The sequence below is a fragment of the Natrix helvetica genome (assembly GCF_964273705.1).
Source record: "Natrix helvetica genome assembly, chromosome: 3".
Classification (NCBI taxonomy): domain Eukaryota; kingdom Metazoa; phylum Chordata; class Lepidosauria; order Squamata; family Natricidae; genus Natrix; species Natrix helvetica.
This window is the reverse complement of record NC_138549.1, coordinates 14,002,851-14,024,995: the sequence shown is the minus strand read 5'-3', so window position 1 is coordinate 14,024,995 and position 22,145 is coordinate 14,002,851. Positions and strand designations below refer to the sequence as shown.

At 41.3% G+C, this 22,145-nt stretch overlaps 1 protein-coding gene across 9 annotated transcripts in view; it reads left to right on the top strand.

Moving 5' to 3' along the window:
- Positions 1-22,145, top strand: part of MYCBP2 (MYC binding protein 2) — a 150,440-nt gene that overhangs the window by 79,594 nt on the left and 48,701 nt on the right. For 3 of the 9 annotated variants that reach the window (XM_081949412.1, XM_081949410.1, XM_081949409.1), the window contains exons 48-56: positions 666-781; positions 2,231-2,328; positions 3,558-3,674; positions 5,462-5,602; positions 8,370-8,444; positions 9,359-9,583; positions 10,377-10,509; positions 13,446-13,571; positions 19,672-19,833. In XM_081949412.1, coding sequence (XP_081805538.1) covers positions 666-781; positions 2,231-2,328; positions 3,558-3,674; positions 5,462-5,602; positions 8,370-8,444; positions 9,359-9,583; positions 10,377-10,509; positions 13,446-13,571; positions 19,672-19,833 — 1,193 coding nt within the window. The remainder of the gene's footprint in view (positions 1-665; positions 782-2,230; positions 2,329-3,557; positions 3,675-5,461; positions 5,603-8,369; positions 8,445-9,358; positions 9,584-10,376; positions 10,510-13,445; positions 13,572-19,671; positions 19,834-22,145) is intronic. The other 6 variants (XM_081949414.1, XM_081949411.1, XM_081949415.1 and 3 more) reach the window with 4 other exon arrangements.

The following is a 22,145-nucleotide window of genomic DNA, read 5'->3' as shown; positions in this document are numbered from 1 at the left end:
TTTAGCATGAATTACAGCCTTACAACGCCTTCCCGTGGAGTGAACCAAGTCTTTTAGTTCTGCAGCTGTTATAATGTGAAACCAAGATTGAATGATTGCTTCTATTAACTGGATTTTATTGCTGGCTATATTTGGCTATAGCTTTTCATAGAATGCAGATTATTGAACAAACTTTGTTGCATTACATTGCATGCAAACCTCAAAAATAGACTTTTCCCGAAAGGTTTCCACAATTTTGGCTACTACCGTATGTGGTGTCATACCTTGAATAAGGATTCACCTATTGGATTACTTTACCTTTACTTCTATAGCTTAGTAGTCATCAGCCTTCCCCATTGTGTGTAAATGCCATCCACAGATCCGCCCCCCCCCCCAGCTAAAAAATACTCTAGCTGGGAGTGTTTGGAAGAAAGCAGCCACCTGGAGGATATCCAGATGTGGGAAGGCAAAGAAAGATGGAAGCAAAATTGAGATAGGTAAAATGTTTGAATGATGTTGAGAGGTGAAATGCTGAGGATAAGGAAGGCTCTAATTAATTGCTCTTAATTTTTGATTCCTGAAAATAAGTGCAATTGTGCTAAGCACCCACAAGACCCCAGTTAGTGAAGGTGGAATTGTGGTGATGTGTTGTGATTCCCATATTTGTTTTTGGCTTTTTTTTCTAGACCAAGTGAAAATATGTTGATAAGAGTAAATAACGATGGTACATACTGTGCTAACTGGACGCCAGGAGCAGTTGGTCTCTACACCATACATGTTACCATTGATGGCATTGAAATAGGTATGTTTGAATAGAAATTTGTCCTCTTTATAACATCCTAGTATTAGTTGGATGCCAAACCCTGGATAGAGAAGATCTGTTTTCATAAGCATGAGAGGGGGACCAGGCTTTGGAGGAAGCCTATGCTGAGTTTCTGTTCTTTCTGTCTCAAATAGAAAAGCAAATAGAATTGCTGAGAAGCAGGCATAACAACTACAGTTGTTTCCCCTTAGTAGCGGGGGTGAAATTCAGCTTTTACTTGAGCAAGTATAGAGAGATTTCTCTATAGTGGGAACTCTTGTTTTCTTCTCAAAAACTGAATTTGAATCAGAGGTGTAGTATTCAGCAGGTTCTGACCAGTTCCGGAGAACCGATAGTGGAAATTTTGAGTAATTCGAAGAAGTGGCAAATAACACTTCTGACTGGCCCCAGAGTGGGGTGGGAATGGAGATTTGCAATATCCTTCCCCCAGGAGTGTGGAGGGAATGGGGATTTTGCAGTATCCTTCCCCTGCCACGCCCACCAAGCCACGCCCACAGAACTGGTAGTTTTAAAAAGTGCATTTCACCACTGCTTAGTAGTCATCGGGAAGTGCAATGAGTATACCAAAAATGATGAGTACCAAATAAATTTTTCCCATAAGAAATAATGTAGCGAGTCACAAGGCAGCCGACAAGTTCTAGCTTATGAGTTGAGTGCCGAACAAACAATGAGTACTGGGACAAAAATGTTCGTGTCAAAATGCACGGAGTACCAGATTTGATGAGTTTTGTAGCAATTGAGTACTGAGGTACCACTGTAGTTGCCTTGATTGTGAATGAGGAAGACATACTGACCAAGCCCCTTCCTTTACTGGAGTGAATTTCCTCAGCCCTACCCAGGTGGTCTGTCTCTGTATGTTTAGAGAGCAGCTCAGACTTACGTTGGTTCATAGCCAAACTGCTAACACCAAAGTTGTTTGCTTCCAATGACAACTAATTTGTATCTTTCCATGTTTCCCCTTACGGGTTTTGAGAATTTGCAGTTATCAATCAGCCTTTGAAATTCTGGGTCAGGAGAATGAAGGCATTTATTCTTCCAATTTGCATTCCGCTGCATGGAATGATTCCTGAAAGAAACTGAGGCACCTTGTAAAGTCGAAAAGTTTACCATTTCCTGAACTCATTTGCAGCAGGTTCTATGATGGAGAGTACAGTCTCAAGAAGACACATGATTTCAAAGGTTGAAGTGAGCTCTGGCACTTAGATCATTAGATATGAATACTCCAAGGACAGAGAGAGGGCCGTCTACAAGGTCGTGTCCACCCGGCTTGTATTTTGTGTTCTAATTTTTTTTTTTTTTTTGCCAATGTGTTAAGACAGAGCATTTGTTTCCATGCAATTCTGTCTGGCCAAGCATGGAAAGGTAAAATTATTTGCTACAGTTTGCTTTTTTACCTTCCTACATCACAGTGATTTCCTTCACTTGCAGATGCTGGTTTGGAAGTTAAAGTCAAAGATCCTCCAAAAGGGATGATCCCACCAGGAACCCAGTTGATAAAACCAAAAGTTGAACCTTTGCCAAACAAGGTATATGAAGGACATCGATTTGACACCTTCTAACCCAATTTCATCTTTAAAGGAATGCCAGTTCAGTGGTCAGAGGAGCCAAGCAGAGGAGCCTTAGTCCCATGATGTGGGTTTTGAAGGCTGTTTGTCCTCAAGCGCCCTGCCCAAAGAGCCGCAACCCCTCAAGCAATGCAGCAACCAGCTACATGGATCCTTGGTTGACTCCCAGGACACTTCTGTCCTGTGGCTGCAAGCTGAAGAAACGCCACCCAAAAAGAACAGAAGAAAATGAAGTATATTCCAGACCTGTGGGATGAAGTCCAGGCATTTGGTGTTTTGCTTTGTGCCCATGTGCTTTGATCTGATCGGAAGAGTCCTTGGTGCTCTCTGAGCTGGGTTGTTTTCTTGCAGATGTTTCATTAATCAAACCAGGTCACATTATCATCATATGATCCCTTGGGAGAGAGGAAAGAACAGCTTTACTTCTGCAGAGTTTGTACAAATGTTGACATAGCCTTTTTACCTTGATCCTGAGTTTTAATATGGTGCTGTAATTTTCCCATAATACCTTACGGGGTACCAGCCATCTCTGATTTTTCCACTCACTCCAGGCAAACGCATTTTCCTAGCTCTTCATCGGAATAAATGCACACTAAAAATAGGTTACTTGGGGAGTGTATGCCTGCTCTAGGTAGGCTCCTCCATAAAAAAGCCCATTGAAATTGGTCTTTGGATGTCCCGTTTGTTATTTCTCTGTTATCTCTGTGGCCCACACTTATTGAACAATCCCCTCTGGCAGACCATTCCATGCTGGAATCTTCTAAAGTAATTTCTAGGGAAATTTCAAGCAGGGATCACAACTCTGCTGCGCATAAGCCAGAAGTCTTCAGCATATTCTATTTTAAAGAGGGATCTAACCCCTGGCCAAGTGTAGGAGAGACACCATTACAGCTCTCTTCTCTCCTCCCTTCCATTCTCCTCTCCTCCCTTCCCTTTCCTTCCCTTCTCCTCGCCTTTCCTCTCCTTTCTCTCCTCTCTTCTCCCCTCCCCTCCTCTTTTCTCTTTGTCATCCAAAAAGAGACAAATTGATTTGACATTTTTAGTAGACATTTTGAGCAGCTATTAAGGGAAATAGTTGTTGAACTATGCAGATTTTATCCCCCGAAATTGGTTCTGTGTTACATTGCTGGTGTCAAGAACTGTTTTTGTTTAGGTTTCGGGGCCCTTAATTCTCCCTGTGCTGTTTGCAGGTTCGCAAATTTGTGGCCAAGGACAGTGCTGGCTTGCGAATCCGTAGCCACCCATCTCTTCAGAGTGAACAGATTGGCTTAGTTAAAGTCAATGGATCCATTACTTTTATTGATGAGGTAACCTCTAAGAACCTTGGAAGTTGACTGTAACAAAGGCTGGTTGTCTTTGGCATCCATGGCCCTCATCCCAAATCTCCTTTGGGTAATCCTACCTAACATCTGGATGGATGGCCCTCAAAGCCATCCGAGACTTTTGTTGATCTTGCCACAGATCTGCTGTTCAAGTGAAAATAATCTGAATTCCCATAAAATACAGCAACGTCTTGGAGATGCTTGGCCATTGTAGCTCAATTAATGAGCATAAATCACTCAGACTGTGTTATTAACCACCACATTGCTTTAAATTCTTCCGAGGCGCTACTTATTTCTTTATTTTGGACAAACTAAAGTAGAGATTTTTGTTTAATTGAGTGTGGTGTTACAAAGTTTCTGCTACTCATTCAAACATATTATTCATTTCTGCTTTGTGTCAACTACAGTTTTGGGGGGAAAAAATCACAGGAAATTTGAAAGTTTGATAGCTAATTTTGTACAGCCAACTTTTCATTTATTCAACTGGATCCCAGTATCTCTTTTAATCTTGAAGTTTTCAGTCATCCTTACGTGGTGAATATTGATTTTAACTGCCCATTGGTGTAATTCAGGCTTTTGGTGGCGATGCATTACTGTTTTCAGAAATAAGAAATATGCTGATCTATGATAGAGTAAAGATTTGATTGATTAATTGATTGAAATTGGTGGTGGCCCACCAGCGGCCGGAGCTGGCAGCAGATTTAGACAGTGAGGAGGTTGGGATGGAACATGGGCCAGTCTTAGAGTCTGGGAAAGGCTCTGATGAGGGCTCTGTGTCGGAGGCAGAGAAGGGGATCAGAGCCATATGCCAGTTATCAGCTGCCTTCAGAGTCAGACATCAGTGGGGCAGATGAACAGCTGGAGCCTGTTCCCAGTGTGTGCATGTGCAGAGCTGCCAGACAAAGGGAACAGCTAAAGAACAGGGGTCGACTTGGGAGTAAGGCCACAGGTGAACAATGAATGCCCCCTCCCAGAGGAAATAAAAGAGAAGCGAAAGGGGAGTGGAGTTTGCAGGAGACAATTAGTTCGCTTAATTTGCCTGTGACCCTCCAAGACTCCTGCCAAGTTTTCCAAATATCGGCCTGGCAGCTCTCCAAGCCAGATAAGGTGTGTGACTTTAAATCCTCCCTTGAAAGACTTTGCTGGATGTGAATGAGCAGAATTCACAGTCAATTAATAAAAGGTGTTTTTGTCGGGACAAGGAATTGCTTCGTGCTCTTGGGAAGCCTAGATCAGAACAGTACCTGCTATTTCAAAACAAGATTTCATATCACAATTGCTATGTAATCATTTAAATTTCAAACATTTTTATATAATAGCCTTTATTGTCATTGTACATCATGTATGCAATGAAATTGGTTTAGCCTTTACTGGTGTAATCCATAACAGAAAATACAAGACAACATGAATAGTATAGAGATTTTTATTGCAACCAGAAATTTAACCTCTTTCCTGAATAAATTTGATACAGAAATAAAAATATCATGACACCTAATAGTTCCAGCTTTGGACTTTTTTTAAAACCTGTTTGGAGTTTGAAAAAAGCCCAAAGCTGGAACAATTAGGTGTCATGATATTTTTATTTCTGTATCAAATTTATAAGGCTGCCCTCCTCATGAAAAATGTCCCCCAAGAGATGATTAAAACTATATATATTTAGCATTGCTAAAATGTAATAGATGCTTGTTTTTTCAGCCGAATTCTTAAAACCTCAATTTTGATCCATTTATTGTTTTTTATAAAAGTCATTTATCTTGGGTTCTTCTTCCCAGATCCACAATGATGATGGAGTGTGGTTACGGCTGAACGAGGAGACGATACGGAAATACGTTCCAAATCTGAATGGTTATAGTGAAGCTTGGTGCCTTTCTTTTAATCAGCATCTTGGCAAGAGTCTATTGGTCCCCGTTGATGTAAGTAAATAGCATCCCTGAAGAAACCGTAATGCTTAGGGTTGGTTTTCTCCCCATATCAATTGGCACCTTCCATCCATTTCGTATGAAAAGTAATTAAGACTTAGAGCAGTTGAGTATAGAAAAAAAATAAAGAACTCCTGCAATTAATTCTGCATCACTCTTAAGGGTGCAGGAGCTACAGATAAATTTTTGCCTTGTGCTAGTTAGGACTACTGTGTGATCTGCATCATACATTTGATCAACCCACACCATGAATTCTGCTTAGCCGGGCAGGGAGAGATGGGTTCCAAGAAAGTGGACAGCATTGAAAATAGTTATTGCTTTTCTTAGTTGGCTGCTGGACTTAAGTTTTCTTTAAAGCAATGAAATATTGTGAGCCTTGGTGGCGCAGTGGTTAAAGTGCAGTACTGCAGGCTACTTCTGCTGACTGCCGGCTGCCTGCAATTCGGCAGTTCAAATCTCACCAGCCTCAAGGTTGACTCAGCCTTCCATCCTCCCGAGGTGGGTAAAATGAGGACCCAGTTTGTTGGGGGCAATAAGCTGACTCTGTAAATCGCTTAGAGAGGGCTGTAAAAGCACTGTGAAAGAGTATATAAGTCTTACGTCCTATTGCTATTTTAATTAATAAGCAGAAGTGAGAAACAGAGGGGATATCTCCAGATCCTGGAAAAACTCCCCTGCCCCCCAGGAATTTAAAAGAATGTGGTGTGCTGAGACTAATGAACAGATGCTTAAGGTAGCTGGATGCCTCTAAAGCCAAAGGGCTTGCAATTTATATAACGCTAGTTAGAGATTTTTTGTGTTGTAGCCTGGTCAGGTAGGGCTTGCTTGCAGCATCCAAACAGGGCATGGAGGAGAGTTTGTTTGCCGGAGCTCGATTGGAGGGACTGAGCATGGATTTCAATGCTGCAAGAGCACCAACAAGGGATTAGAAAGAGTTGGCTATTCGGGACTGTCCCCCATTATATTGAAGAGAGAGAAATAGGACTGGCTTCTCGGGAGAAAGGAAAGCAGGTGATAAAACCGATGGGAACAAGGTTCCAGAAATGCACAATGATTAATCGGATTCATTTTGAGAATCAGGTTTTCAGTTATTTTGGTGGTCCTCCTCTCCCCCCCCTCCCCGTTTGTATTTATAATTTTTGTGGACCTCTTAAAACAGGACATCCCCCACAGGTTGTGGGAAATGCCAGGTTTCCAAGGGTTTTTTTGGGGGGGGAGGGGAGGTGCTAAAAGCCCCAGGAAAGGAATCAGTCACAAATTGGGGGACTCCTCCTTATCTAGCTCGGAAAACCTGGTAGAGGGTTGATTTTGAAACCATGATTGAATCCAGAAAATATATACATTCTGCAGCTGGGTTTTGTAAAAAATGTAAAATACTTATTTTTAGATATAATTAAGGTACGCATGGGTTTGTTTGATTTTTGTTTGGTTGGGTTATTTTAGCAAAAGAACTTCAGTGCTCTAATGAATGCTATGATAACTTAGAAACGGGTGATTCTGCAGGCTGGCTGTTTTAAAGACTAATATGATTAAAATCTCATTTCTGAGAATGCTAAGAGAACGTGCAAGTGAAAAATTATAAAATTCTAGAGCTTGGTCTATGCTTCGATTCTGTTTTATTTTAGTTATGTTTTTTTCCCTCGTGAAAATTAAAAATGGCAGGCAAATATTGAAAAAGTGTTCTGACCTGGGATCCGTTGTACTGTAGATTTCCCTGCTTAGAAAAGCTGCTATGCTAATATTGAGCAAACAAACGCATTCATTTTGAACATTCAGTTACCTGGCTGACACGTTGCTTTCTCACTTAATGTACCATTTTCATCTTTTTCTTTGTAAAATCCATCGATCACGAATATTCGTTTAAATCTGCAGTGCAACCTCTTACTCAGTTTAAAGAATCTGACTTTTTTTTTAAAAAAAATGTAGACAATTTCTTTTTTAATGAGTTCATTTTTGATGTGGACCAACGTAGCTTCCCTCTGTTTTGTGGTCCCCTCCGAGCAAAGGCGGCATCTTCCACCACCTGATTTGTAAATGAGGGACAAGAGGCCTTTGAAACCTCTGTGACCTAAAACCTTTCACTTTGGAAAACATTTCTGCAGCTCTTGTGTTTTCCAACAAATGGCGTTAAAAAATAGTTTTGTCAAAATACTGCAGATAATATAATCAAAACCGGTGAGCTTATGCATCATCAGGCAGTAAAACACCTTAAAAAAAAACCCATCTTGGGTGGGTTTTATCTATCTTAGCCACTTCCCTTGAAAACAGACATTTCCCATTACAAATTGGTGGTAGAATGTCCAGTTTTTAAACCCTGGTTTCCCAGGCATCGTGCAATAAACTCTTCACAAAGTGGCAGACTGACTTTTCATATCACTTTCAACTGACCTGTGATAAGTCTGGTCCTCTCCTTCAACAAGCGGAAATCCTCCTGCACCAAAATCGGGCAGCTGCCTGAAGGGCTTATCCTGTTTGGTGAATGGCATGACACACTACATTAGCCTGTAGAAGAGCAGGCAGCCTAAACGGTTAGTTTTATCAGAGGTTTTCCTCCTGCGGATACCTTGAGGAACGTACTCGGCTAACAAAAGTTCCATTTTAAAAACAAAAAAACACAAGCAAATAAAGAGTGTGGTTATAAGGGTGCAGAAATATATAGAGAGAAAAAGACCAAAACAGGAAATTGTATTTGTCTCTTTATTTCTTCTGCTGTTGTTGAACGTTGTTGAATTGATACCTGTCTGTCTTAAACTTTACATAGAGTATCTTTAATACTAGCCAAGGCGACAGGGATTTGGAGTTGTATCCGTGGACTTCTAAACCTTTTCCCCCTCAGGTGAGCCTTCTGAAACTTTCTGCACTTCTGTCTTCCACACTGTAGTTGAGGCGAAGAATGAGACATCCGTCTGGGGGATGTCAAACTCTTTGTCCTTAGGAATCCCCTTCGGTTGGACACCTGCTGAGGGCAGGTGCATGCTTATGCTCAGTTTAGATTGGTTAGGTTCTTGTACCTTTGTACCTTTTGTCCTGAAGGAATTGAGATCCACCCCACAGCGTTGGGTTGGATTTCTGGATGGGCCTTCAAAGACCAAAAGTAAAAGAACAGTGTTGCACTTCTTCTTTTCGTAACCGAGTCAGCTCCCATTGGAATTCTGTAGGAGATCCTTGTTTGATGTCAGATTCCCAGATAAGTCCTTGTCCCAGTCCATTGCCTGTACCACCTCCTGTCCCTTCCAGATTCTGCATTCCTATGCAAATGCTTTTTTTCCAGCTCGTAGGGTTGTATTCTTAGTCTTCCGCTAGTGTGTTTTTTTTCAAAATGATGGATGAGTGTTTGTTTTATTCATAGCAGATGTTTAGGTACAGAAGTAATTCAGGATTGATAAGGAATCGCAAAGGTGTTTTTTTTCAAGACGCAGCTGGACTTTCCTTGTTTCTCTTTGAAGATGTTTTGTTTCTCGTCCAATTTCTTCATCTGAAAAAGCTTCTTGAGTCAGAAGCGAAACGTCTTCAAAGAAAAACAAGAAAGTCCAGCTGCCTCGTGAAAAAAAAATAGCACCTTTGGGACAACCATGACCTGGATGACTGCGAATCTCCACAGACGTTTGATAAAGGAAATTAACACGTGTGATCGTCTTTTAGAGCGGACCTTAGTTGCGGCAGCTTATAAGAGAGTAGAGCTGAAAACTACAAGGGCTTTATTAACAGGTTGTTCTGGTTTTTTTTTTTGTTGTGTTCCAAAATTTTCAGGAGTCTAGATCTAATGCAGAGGACTTTTTCAAAGATCCCAACTCACCCTGTCCTCAGGAAGCAGTCATGCAGGAGCCCGATGCGCCATTCCTTCGTGGTGGGCCTGGACTGTATAAGGTAGTGAAGACTGGCCCGTCAGGTCACAACGTCCGAAGCTGTCCCAACCTTAGAGGTATCCCCATTGGAATGTTAGTTCTGGGAAACAGAGTCAAGGCAGTGGGCGAGGTAGGACTCCTGGAACTTCCCTTCTTACCTTCATAGATACTGGCTTGCAAATCAGATGTCCTTAAGCTAAAACTGCTCTCTTTCTCAGCCTTTGCTTTTCCTCCCTTGGGTTGCCAAGGGTTAACTTTTGTAGATGGTCGTCTACAGTTAATTCATCTGCTGTTTTTTTTTCTCACGTATTTCTTTTTAGAATAGAGTTAATTCATAAAAACCAACAAATCAGCAAGTTGTTCTCTTGCAAACTTCGCTAAATGAACTACTGGTGGGGGTGACACAAAAATTGTCTGACTTCTTGGAATCTGTGCCCACTTTTGCATGCTTCGGTCTTCTTTTCTTGCAACGGGTGTGAGGATGTAGTGTGTCATGCTATTTTTTTCACCCAAAGAGCATCCAAAGGAAGTGTAATAGCACTTTGGGACTGGAATACCTAGGGCTTACCTTTTCAGCCTTTCTCTGTTTCGAGCTTTCAAAAAATGAAATGAAATGAAATCAGACCTGCCACAGAACTTTCTAAATGACCCGATTCTTCTTATTTTTCTTCTTCTGAACCTACTTCAGTGTAATCTGTTCAAAATACTAATCTCAAGCTTTCTGTAAATGCATGCCATTTTTAAAAAAAAATTCTTCTTCATTCTTTGGAAATTAACTGGGGAAACATGGCTGTGTGTTGCTTTTCTCTGACTGGAGAAGAAGGCGCCTTTTCATGCGTGGAATCATGTTGCTGCCTCTCGTGAACCAGAGCAAGAAGCGAAGTAAATCCTGACCTCCTTCTTCCTATGTCTGTGCACGCCAGGTGACCAATTCGGAAGGGACCTGGGTGCGGATGGACAAAAACAGCATGGTCGAATTCTGCGAAAGCGACGAAGGGGAGGCCTGGTCTTTGGCTAGAGACAGAGGCGGGAACCAGTATCTGCGTCACGAAGATGGCAAGTGCCACCATTTTTTTTGCAAAGCTGTCTCCTTCAAGGGCTTTAGAGCTAAGCACACAACACCAAGAGGGGTCCAGCGTCTGTATGTCTGTCTGTCTATCTTGGTTGGTTGGTTGGTTGAATTTATATTGCTGCTTATTTGCACATGGCAACTCAAGGCGGCTCATAAAATATAAAACACAATATAAAAACAATAAAATTAATAAAATAAGAGTCCTATAATAAATTAATATATTAGGTATTCTTCACTACTCGATAACAATAAGGCTCCATGCGTGTGTCTAGCATTAAAGCAGTGGTGGGATACGACCGATATGTCCTGGGACAGGCGTACCGGTGCCTGCTGGGAGCACCAAGTACCATTCCGGTACGGTGCTCTGGAGGGCCCACCCGCTCTTCTTACCACTATTTGAGCTGATCGGGGCTTTTGCGCACATACACGGAACATACAGCGCCTGCGCAACGCTCCGCTGAGCAGCTGGAGCGTCGCGGGCGGTAAGTATGCATGCGCGTGCTGTGCGCATTCAAGTGGTTGATGCCAGGCCCCGTTGCAGCGTACCGGTTGCAATAGGATCTGGAACCCACCACTGCACTACAGGTAGTCTTCAACTTAACCATTCATTTAATGACTGCTCAAATTAGAAGGGCACTGAAAAAAGTGACTTAGGACTGTTTTTCACAATTGCAAATATTACAGCAATCCCCATGGTCATGTGATCAAAATTCAGGGGCTTGGCAACTGTTTCATATTTATGATGGTTTGCAGTGTCCCTGGGTCACGCAATCCCCTTTTGTGCAACCTTCTGCCAAGCAAAGTCAATGGGGAAGCCAGATTCACTGTACAGCTGTGTTACTCATTTCACAACAGCAAGGATTGACTTAATAACTGGGGAAAGGAATGTCGTAAAATGGGACAAAACTCACTTTAACAACTGTCTTGCTTAGCAAAAGAAACTTGGGGCTCAGATGGGGTTTGTATATTGAGGACTACCTGTCCTGAAATGATTTCAGAATGCATTGGTACACCTTCAATTAGGAGGAGCAGGATTCCAGCCAGTGGTGGGATTCAGCCAGTTCGCACCTATTCGGGAGAACTGGTTGTTAACTTTTTAAGCAGTTCAGAGAACCGGTTGTTGGAAGAAATCTCATTTTGTTTTTTTCCCACTTTATAGGGCTAATCCTGTAAGGAAGGCAGGAAGGAAACATTCTGGTGTTGTTTCTAGCCTGATCTTTATTGCCCTGCTTACAGAAACTGCCTCTCCGGTTAACCCTTATTACATTGTAACAGCTAAGGCAAAGCGCCCATCGACGTGAGTGGCATTGAGTTGACCACGCCCACCCAGTCACATGTCCACCGAGCCCCGCCTATTCAGCTGGTCATTAGGGCAGAGAACCGATTGTTACATTATTTGAATCCCACCACTGATTCCAGCCCTATGGTTTGGGGGAACAGCCAATAAAAGAGGACTAGAATGTAGTTCTGAATAGCAGCTTAGTTTGAAAGAAAGAAAGAAGAGAAAGAAAGAGAGAGAGAGGAAAAAGGAAGGAAGGAAAAGAAGGAAAGGAAGGAAGACAAACATAGAGCATCCTCTGCTTCACAACTTCCTTTGATATGGGAGCTTTGCCCTTGATGCAGTCTGGATTTGGGCAGGGGTGTGTCAAAGGGACTTGCCAGAGATCTCAAGGCCAACTGCAGTCCTGGGGAGAAGAGACTCAGACTGCTGGTGGCTTTGTCTAGGTCAGGGGTCAGCAATCTTAAACACTCAATGACCGTTAAATAAAGGTCCTAACCGGAAGCTCTCCATTCAGTTCTGGAGCTGACGGAAGTGTGGTTCCCCCACCACAGAGTCTCCTCCTAGCATGGCGTCTTTTTTCCCCTGTCGATCAGAAGTCCGCTTCCACCCCCACCCACCACCATAGAGTCTCCTCCTAGCGCAGTGTCCTTTTTCCACTACCAGTCCTAACCGAAAGCCCAATCAATTGTGGAGCCGACTGGCGACGGGGAGCCGCAGCAGAGGGATGAAAGAGCCACTTGCGGCTCCAGAGCCTCAGATTGCTGAGCCCTGGTCTAGATCAAACCTAGGAGATGCTCCTTCCTCAGGTATCCTGCACACCCCCTGGGACATCAATGTAGTTTTTGGTAGCCTAATAAGGCAGAAATCCCACCCCTCATTATAGATAGTCCTCGACGTACAACAGTTCACTTAGTGACTTTTCAAAGTTACGACACCACCGAATAAAGTGGTTTATGACCATTTTTTGCACTTACGACCGTTGCAGCATCCCCATGGTCATGTGATTTACACTCGGATGCTTGACAACTGGTTCGCCTTCATGACGGCCGCAGTGTCCTGGGGTCACGTAATCCCCTTTTGCCACCTTCCGACAAGCAAAGTCCACGGGGAAGCCATTTAACAAGTTGCGTTGCTAGCTGAAGAGCGGTAGTGATTCACTTGGCAAGAAAAGTCATAAAATGGGACAAAAATGACTTCACAACTTTCTCGCTTAGCAACCTAAATTGCGGTTGTAAGTTGAGGACTACCTGTATTGTGATTATTATTACTCGGCTGCTCTGCATGTGCACTGAGAGCTTCTCCACTGAAGCCAAATCCCTTGTGTGTCTAATCACACTTGGCCAAAAGAAATAAAGCATTATTATATGGTATAAAGCAGGTGTCTCCCACCTTGGTGACTTTAAGACTTGTGGACTTCAACTCCCAGAATTCCTCAGCCAGCTTTGCTGGCTGAGGAACTCTGGGAGTTGAAGTCCACAAGTCTTAAAGTCACCAAGGTGAGAGACCCCTGGAATAAAGCATACAAGTTTCCTTTGATTCTAGTATTCCCTGCTGACACACACGATCAGTTCGTTCTAAACCAGGCTTGGGACATTATTATATTTTCCCATTTTTTGGCTTATTTCTTTGTTTAAACAGAGCAAGTTCTTGTTGATCAGAACAGCCAGACTCCTCCACCGAGCCCTTTCTCGCTGCAAGCTTTCCACAGAGGGACAGCCTGCAGTAATGAGCAAGGATTTGACTATGGACTTGGAAACCACAAAGGTAAAAAAAAAAATCTGCCCCGGGATATTTCCTTGGCGCCTACTTTGACTAGCGAGCGGTCTTTCTTGCGGGCTTGGTCTGCTGCATTAATATACACTCTGCGTTTTTAAAATAAGACAAGAAATGTGTGAGGATGATGACCGTGACTCTAGCTAGGTCACACTCTAGCTGGCCACAGTTGATGCTGAAAGTTGAGCAACAACACTGGAACTGGTTAGTATTCGGATGGAAGGCTAGCAGGCGAAGTCAGAGCTCTAGATTAGAACTAGAAATACCCGTATTTTTCACCCTATAAGACGCTCCGGAATATAAGATGCACCCAATTTTAAAGGAGGAAAATCTAGAAAAAAAAGATTCTGAACCAAATACTGTAGTAAAATATTTTATATCAACTGTATAAAGTTAACAGCAGTTTAAGAACAATTTTATGTCAACCATGTAACATATTAAGAACTATCTTTACTCTCATTACTAATGCCACACTTCTTGAAGGATTTTACAACAATGTCCTCCTTCACGGAGTCCCATGACCTTTTAACCCATTCACACACTTGTGTGATAGTTTGCCTCTTCATCCGCCCAGTAGACGTCAGATCATGGTTCCCAGCTGCCATCCAGGTGTTCCACTCCTCTCGCATCAGAACTTTGAACGGTTTGTTAATGGAAACATTAAACATTTGGCGTATAAGACGCACCCAGATTTTCACCCTCTTTTTGGGAGTAAAAAAGTGTGTCTTATAGGGCGAAAAATACGGTAAGCCCCTCCTAGAACGTCGCGCTGAAATCCCACATAAAGGTGTCCCTGAGTTACTAGGAACCTGAGCTTGACTGTACTTTTTGCCTTCTTTGAAAAACATGTTTATTCCGATGGATCTTTAATTGTAAAATAACGAACCATGATTCAATTCTGCCCTCAACTGTAGGGTAATCCTGACTGGTCTCTTTGTCACCTCAACCCATTGCACAGGATTGTTTTTAATGGAGAACCGAAAGGGGGAAGTATTTTGTGTTCTGCCTCCAGCTTCTTCAGGAGAGAGAGGGAATATTGATTTGAGCAATGTGAAAATAAATAAATAAATAGCTTTGATTCCAATGGCTAAACCAAAACAGAAGACCACTCTTCACTCTTTCTTGGAGTGGCATCAACAAGAAAATCATATAAAACATTAAGCATTTATCTATTCATCTTTCTTTTTTTTTCTTTCTTTTTTTTTCTTTCTTTCTCTTTCCTTCCTCCCTCCCTTCCCTCCTTCCTTCCTTTCATCTACCTAGTTAGCTAATCTATCCTAGCTATCTTCTATGCAACCCATTTCACCAAAGCAACACAGTCATTTAGTATAAATGCCATACAAAACATTTGAAAGTTCAGTTTATTCATACAGATGTTTCTTCTACTTTACAGCCTGAATTTACTTCAGGAAATCTGGAATATTTTAAAACTCCCCCCCCCCCTGTGTTTCTTGGTGTGGGATCTCTCTCTCTGTCTCTTCCTCCCTCCCTCTCTCCCTCCCTCCCCCCCTCCCCCATGGTACCTATCATCTCCCCGGTGAATTGCAAGCATTCCCAATCCAGGATTGACAAATTGTACTTTCTGGATAAAACATACTTTGGCATGGAGGAGCCAATCCCCCCTCTCTACTCCCACAAATGGGCCTTTCTTGAACTGCTGACTTTGAGTACTGATATCCCAGAGCCACAAGGCCAGTCTTATCTGTTCTGCCACTCGTTTAAAAGGGGGCATTTTAAGGCAGGATCTGGGTGTTTCACAGCTTTCCAATGAAAACTGGATAAAACGCTTCCTCCAGTTGTCTGCAGAAGAGAAGGTTGATTCCAACCGATTGCTACATGTTAGTGACGCCAAGTGTTGACGTACCTTAGGCCATTTTTAGTAGCTAGATTTATCAAATCAGAGTAGTATATCCAGTGCCCATGAATGCAGTGTATAACTGGAGAACACAAAATTTAAAATGAGTAAAGGTCTAAAGGAGTAGAATGTTTACTGGATCATAAATTTAGTTTTTTTCTATAGCTAGAAATTTATCTTCCTGTGCATGCTATCAGGTTTTTTTTCTTTTCTTTGGTTAACTCCTTTGAAGGAGTAGCTTGATGTAGACCAAAATATTAAGAAGCTTATTTTTAAAATAGTTTCCTATTTTTTGTATAATAGAGAAACACCAAGAATTTATGGTCCTCTTTTCTGGATTCCCTGCCACTACATTAATTCATGACATCTTTTTTTAAAAAAATATTTTTATTGAGCTAATTCAGGGTATTTTTGCAATGGACAGGTGTCCATTAATGTTATATGTCTTCTTGACTCATTTCTTTTTCTTGTCTAGTTGGGGTTTTTATTTTATTTTATTTGAGCTTCTGTATAACACCACAACATATAAATCCTTTTAGTAGTTGTGTCCTTGACCTTACTGCACCTAAATATACTGAAACATGGATGTGGCTACACATCATTTGAAAGATATGACTCTCATCCCATCGTTATAGTGACCCAAGAAATTCTTGGAGAAAGAACTGGCGCATTGCACTGAAAAAGCAGTTTATATACCCTTCCCTGGCCTCTCCTTACAGACAAACTAATTTTGCAAATCCGCTTGAAATCTGTTTCTGATTCCTCACAGTGCAAACATTCAGCCCTCTTCTTATCATCTCCTTTAGTCCAGCAGAAAGATGGGGCTTAGAATGGCCTCTCCATTTTTGAACTTGAGCTTTGAAAGGTCAGCTTCCAAAAACAATTCAGTCTACTGAAGTGATAGGTATATGTTACTCTATATTATATATAATACTAGCCGATAACCTGGCATTGCCCGGGTATTTATTTATTTATAGGGGGGAAATGTCCGGACCAAACGTAATTTCTAATGCTGGATTTTCCCTCTTACCAGAGGGAGCCCCCTTGTAGAGTACTGTGAAGCTGTTACCATGGCAGCTCCACTGCGCTGCACATTAGAAGCCATTTTATGGCAGTACAGTAGAAGCCATTTTAAGGCACAACAGGCTGTATCTTAACAGAACACACACCCCGAGGGGGGTTAGGGGGTGTCTTACCACCCACAGTATTTTTCTCCAGAGGGTAAGTCATCTGTGTACCAAGTTTGGTTGAAATTGCTCAAGGCGTTCCAGAGTTATGCTGGAACATACATACACACACACACACACACACACACACATCCGTTTATATATATATATAGATTGCCTAAGGTTATGAAACTAAAGACTAAGAAACAGCGATTTGTGCTAGATCAGGGGTCCCAATCATGCCCCACCCCCGCCGCTGCCAGTTCACAAACCCACAACCGCTGCTTTAGATGATCAAAGACATACAGATGTCCAGCCTAAAAGAAGTGAAAGAAGACAAGAAGATAGATTTCTTAGAACCTTTTTCAAAGATCAAACCAGCCTCTTGATTTTACTCATATGTTCTCCTCCCTATCTCACCAGCATGGGGAGAGGGTTGGGATAGGTTAGGGAGACTCGTGGCTGAGGTCTTCCCAAATTACTCATTTCTGTTTTGATGCAAAACTAGCACACCTGTTTTCCTTGCTTTCAGTGTTAGGACATTTCTCTCCACAGGGGTGGGCTCCTGAAGACAGCAGCATCGAATGACTTTCCTGTTTCTAGTTTTAGGCAGCGAATTGGGTATCTGTTGCTAAAGCAGAATTTTCCTTTTAATTGTGCGGTCCTTGGTATGGTCTCTGAGCTTGGTTGTTTTCTTGGAAACGTTTTCTTACCAAACGAAGTAACATCATCAGTGCCTTTGACTAAAATTCCACCCGGGCAATGTTCAGAATTGCAATGAAGGACTTTCACAGCTTTCACATGGATAATCATTAATCATTCTTATCGTGGTTTAGGTTCATGGTATCTTGTTCTCCAAATTTATCCATTCAAGTGAGATTTTCAAAATACGAATTGGATTAATTTAGGGTTCTCATTTTTTTTTCTCCTCAATAAGATTCTCCTTGTGTCTTTTAGGCATTCATCTCTCGAAAATAACTGAGTAAATCCACCTAATAATTCAGATAGCATTTCTTCAGCCTACGCAAGGAGGTATCATTTCACAAATAGACTGCTGAGCACTGATTTCGGCACCTTCCTCTAATTGATCTTCTAAGAAGGAGATGATCTTTCATTAGGCAATCTTTTTTAGGTGTTGATGGGAGATCTCTTTGAGAGGTTTTTGGAATCTGCAAGATTATTGCTTGGCTATCATTTCAAGAGAGGGGTGATTTTGATGTATTGCAAGGTTATTAGGAGTCCCCTTATCCACTAGATTGAATGTTTGGACATAGTATTTTATTCACTCTTCAGAAAGAGTGCAGAGAAGAGCAACAAAGATGATTAGGGGACTGGAGGCTAAAACATATGAAGAACGGTTGCAAGAACTGGGTATGTCCAGTTTAATGAAAACAAGGATTAGTGGAGACATGATAGCAGAGTTCCAATATCTCAGTGGCTGCCACAAAGAAGTGGGGGTCAAGCTATTCTCCAAAGCACCCGAGGGTAGGAGAAGAAACAGTGGGTGTAAAATAATCTAGGAGAGAAGCAACCTAGAACTAAAAAGAAATTCTCTGACAGTTAGAACAATTAATCAATGGAATGACTTGCCTCCAGAAGTTGGGAATGCTCCAACACTGGAAGTTTTTAAGAAGATGTTAGATAACCATTTGTCTGAAGTGGTGTAGGGTTTCCTGCCTAAGCAGGGGGTTGGACTGGAAGACCTCCAATGTCCCTTCCAACTCTGTTATTCTATTCTATTCAGTGTACATTTAAGTATTGCTAGAGAAGGTGAATGGGGCCTCCTATCAGGAATCTGCCCATGATAAAGTAACATTTGAACTAGAATTAAGATTTACCAAGATGAAGGCAATTTGCATATATCTCCTTCAGAAACCTTGTTTAAACCCAATTTACGTTGGATTGAAAATTAAGAAACAAAAATGATTATTAACAGAAATATGCCAAATGCGCAATCAGCATTAAAATAATTTTTAAAAAATTCCAATAATAAAATGACTTAGTATAATAGATGAAGTCACAAATAAGTGCATAGAAAAGAAGCCTTCTGCAACAAGAAAATTCTACCTCCCTAATAGAAAAGGGTTACCGTAACTTGTGGAAAACTTTGGAAATTTGAATGAGGTGACATTAAAATTATCTTTGAAATATGCAGCTCCGGGATAGGCTAGCTATGTGAGAGACTCTGGAGGTCAGCAGTAGGAAAGTTGAAAAATTCAGGGGACTTTCTATAGGTGAATAGATTGCCTCTTGCTTGACATTTAATTCTGATTGCAGATTCTATCTATGGAATTTGTCCCAAAGGTGTTTTTTCTCCAAAAGGCAATTGAAACTGATCATAGCTGTTCAGAGTCCTCAGCTGCACAAAAGGGAGGGCACTCTCTGTCATATCTGCTTGAAATGTATTAAACTATGATTGCCATACCATAAAACCCATGGCACTAGCATAGGAGGTTCATACCACCCTCCTCCTCCACCTCCAGATATTCTTCAGGGACAACTTAGGAGCCATCAAGAGAGTAGTGCTCGCTTCGGCAGCACATATACTAAAATTGGAACGATAGAGAGTAGACAGCAGCCTGATGAGATGGAACAGGATGGGATGGGGTAAATTGGGGTACTCTTCATAATAGGAACTGCCATTGTCTCTGCTTCATGTATTCTAAATAAATTTATATTTGGTTTGTTTTTCTTCCTCCCGTTGGCTATTTTATTTGTTTTTGAGTTCCAAAGTCTTTGTTCAGATACTCATAGTATTTGGGCTTGTTCCAAGGTCAGGCTACAATCTTGTTCTTAATTTATAAAAGGAAGACTATTGGAAAAATGTTTGATGAAACACGCTTCTAATAATCTCTGTATGTTTTGGTTTTTGCAAAGGTATTTGGTCAACACTGCTCACAATTCCACCAAATATCTGTTAACCGCTGCGTCATCTTGTACTATATTCCTTGTGAGCAGAATAGATCTTAATCACAAGTCGCAGCAGCAGACCTCACTGGTCTCAAATGAACGTTTTATTGCCCTCTTTGCAGGTAACAGGTTGTAGTTTTAACTGTTTTGCCCACTGCAGGTGACCAACTGAGCGCCCTATTGAATTCCATTCAGTCACGGCCTAGTCTCCCAGCTTCTTCCATCTTTGATCAAGCTGCAAATCCTCCCTCTTCCCTAATCCACAGCCCATTTGTGTTTGGACAGTCCCTTCCCTTCCAGCAACCTCAGCCACAGCTTCAGAGTAAGTCTGTCAGCCTTTCCTGCCTCATCTGTCCGTTTCGAAGCTGCGCCATTGCTATCACCACCTCCGTTGCCTATCCGCTGCTTATCACCTTCACTTTCCTTTACCGCTATGTGTTGACTTTCCATCACATGGAACGAAATGGGAGGTTTGCCTATAATTAGTAGGGATTGTCACCCTGGCCTTTTGTTTATGATCTGTGGCACGGATAATGCACTTACAGAAATATTTGTAAATAATAATAATTATTATCTGAGTTTAATTCAGTGAAAGAATTCTCAAATCATATAATATTTCTAAGAGTTGAAATTTCTCGTAAGTATTGTTACAACTTGAACATTGGTGTACGAGTTTGTTGCAGTTATTACCTAGCTATGGGCTTTGGTTTTAAACGGAAGCATTGGTGAATGAAGGCAATACTTTGATATCAAAGCATTGATCTCAAAGATGATGACTAATTGATTCTTTTTTCTTACTTTCTTCATAATATTGTGGGAGTTTCACTACATTCTATAAGATCTTTTCTTCATATTCCATTCTGTTCCATAATAGAATTCCATAAAAGTTGAGAATAGAGTCCCTAAAAATTGTTTGTTGAGCTTATTGGGATTAATGCTGATAAGTTAATGTTCCAGCTGGGTGTTCCGCTCATTTTTCTAAATATAATAGAAAGGAATTCAATCCTGGTCCTTCAGAGTAAGACCACATTAAAACTTTGACTTTTGCCTGTTTTCAAAGAGTTCTTAATCTTCTCTGTTAAACGTGGTATAATTCCTTTTAATTTTTAATCGGAGGACCAGAAATTTAACTGTTCTGTCCAATCCTTAAAACAAGATGGCCTTCTTCCACTAAAGGTGACAAAAAGAAAAACCTCAGAATAAGAAACACTACAGAAGTAAAAAAAAACACTTAAACTTACCAATTGGGTTCAACCTCGAGAACAGCACAGCCATTTTTAATTAGTCCACACGAATCTGTGTACATTCTTCCTTCCAAAGTTTTCCTCATGTCGGTTTCTGGTTTTATGGCTAAAGGAAACCACAGGTGACATCCCTTTGAAGTTCAAGGACCTGCAGATATCAGTAGAAGTGCCAGTGGGCTAGCTGTTGAGACCGAGTAGTTCGAATCCTCTTCTTGACTCATAAGATTCCCAAGTGTACTGCTTACCACCCATTATTTCTAGAAACTTTGGCCACTTAGTGGAAATAAACCTCAGGAAGCATTTCCAATGATAACACAGGAAAGAGAATCCACAAGTAAGAGAAAATAGAGGATCATGTTTGGTTAGGTGGATCCTTTCTGTCCACCTTGGCTTCATCAGAGGGTATAAAGCTGGGCTCTCAAACTCACGGCCTGGATGCGTCACACACTGACCACGCTTTTGCCTCATTTAGCAAAGGGAGGAAAAGTTGTGATACGTCATATGACGACGCGAGTTTGACACCCTTGGTATAAGGGATTTGACAAGAGTCTCTAGGTTTAGGTTTTTGGATTCCTCAGTAGATAGCTTAGAAACAATCCTCAGCCCCCCCAAAAATAATAGTACACGTGCAATTAATAAGCCAGCTAATACTTTTGGGCATCAAGGATGCTCTGCTGATTACTTTGGTATAGATTAGACTTTTTTGTTTACAAGTGAATGGATCAGTTTGCTTGAAATCCTCATTAATGCTCAGAGCAGGTTATTTTCCCCCCCTCTTCTCTTCAAAAGATCTACATGGAAAGGATAGTTGTTCCTCTTCTTGAAATACAACACGGAGACAATGCAATGGATTTTAATTATTGTGTATCTGAAATCTTACGCAGATCTGAAGTAGAAACTTTGACTATCTTCAAATCTCTGCTCAATTCTCTCTTTTTTTGGAGCTGTAGATGGAAATGAAAGTGAATTATGATGCTGAACTATCCATTTGTAACAGAAAATTACTTGACAGCACATAAAATTTCTGAGTCAAGGGGTACTTCCTTAGCTTTCTAGTGCTATATCTTCTTAAAATACTGGGTGATGATAATTCTGCTTCCAGCCTGAGGCCATAACATTAAGATTTACTCCAGCATAACTCCCAAGATCACAGACCACCTGTGGATCCATCCAGGAAAGCTACCAAGAGTGTGCTGACTGTTTATTGACAAAAAAGCAATTCAATCTTAGAAGAATTTAATTTGATTTATTTGGCTTGCTCCAGATGCAAGTGACCTGCAAATTCTGATTCGTTCATATGACTCTCATGGAGTCTTCATACACAATAGAGTATTGTCAGCATTTCTGACAAGACGATACAGCTTTAGAAGAGAAAGGAAATAGAATAAAA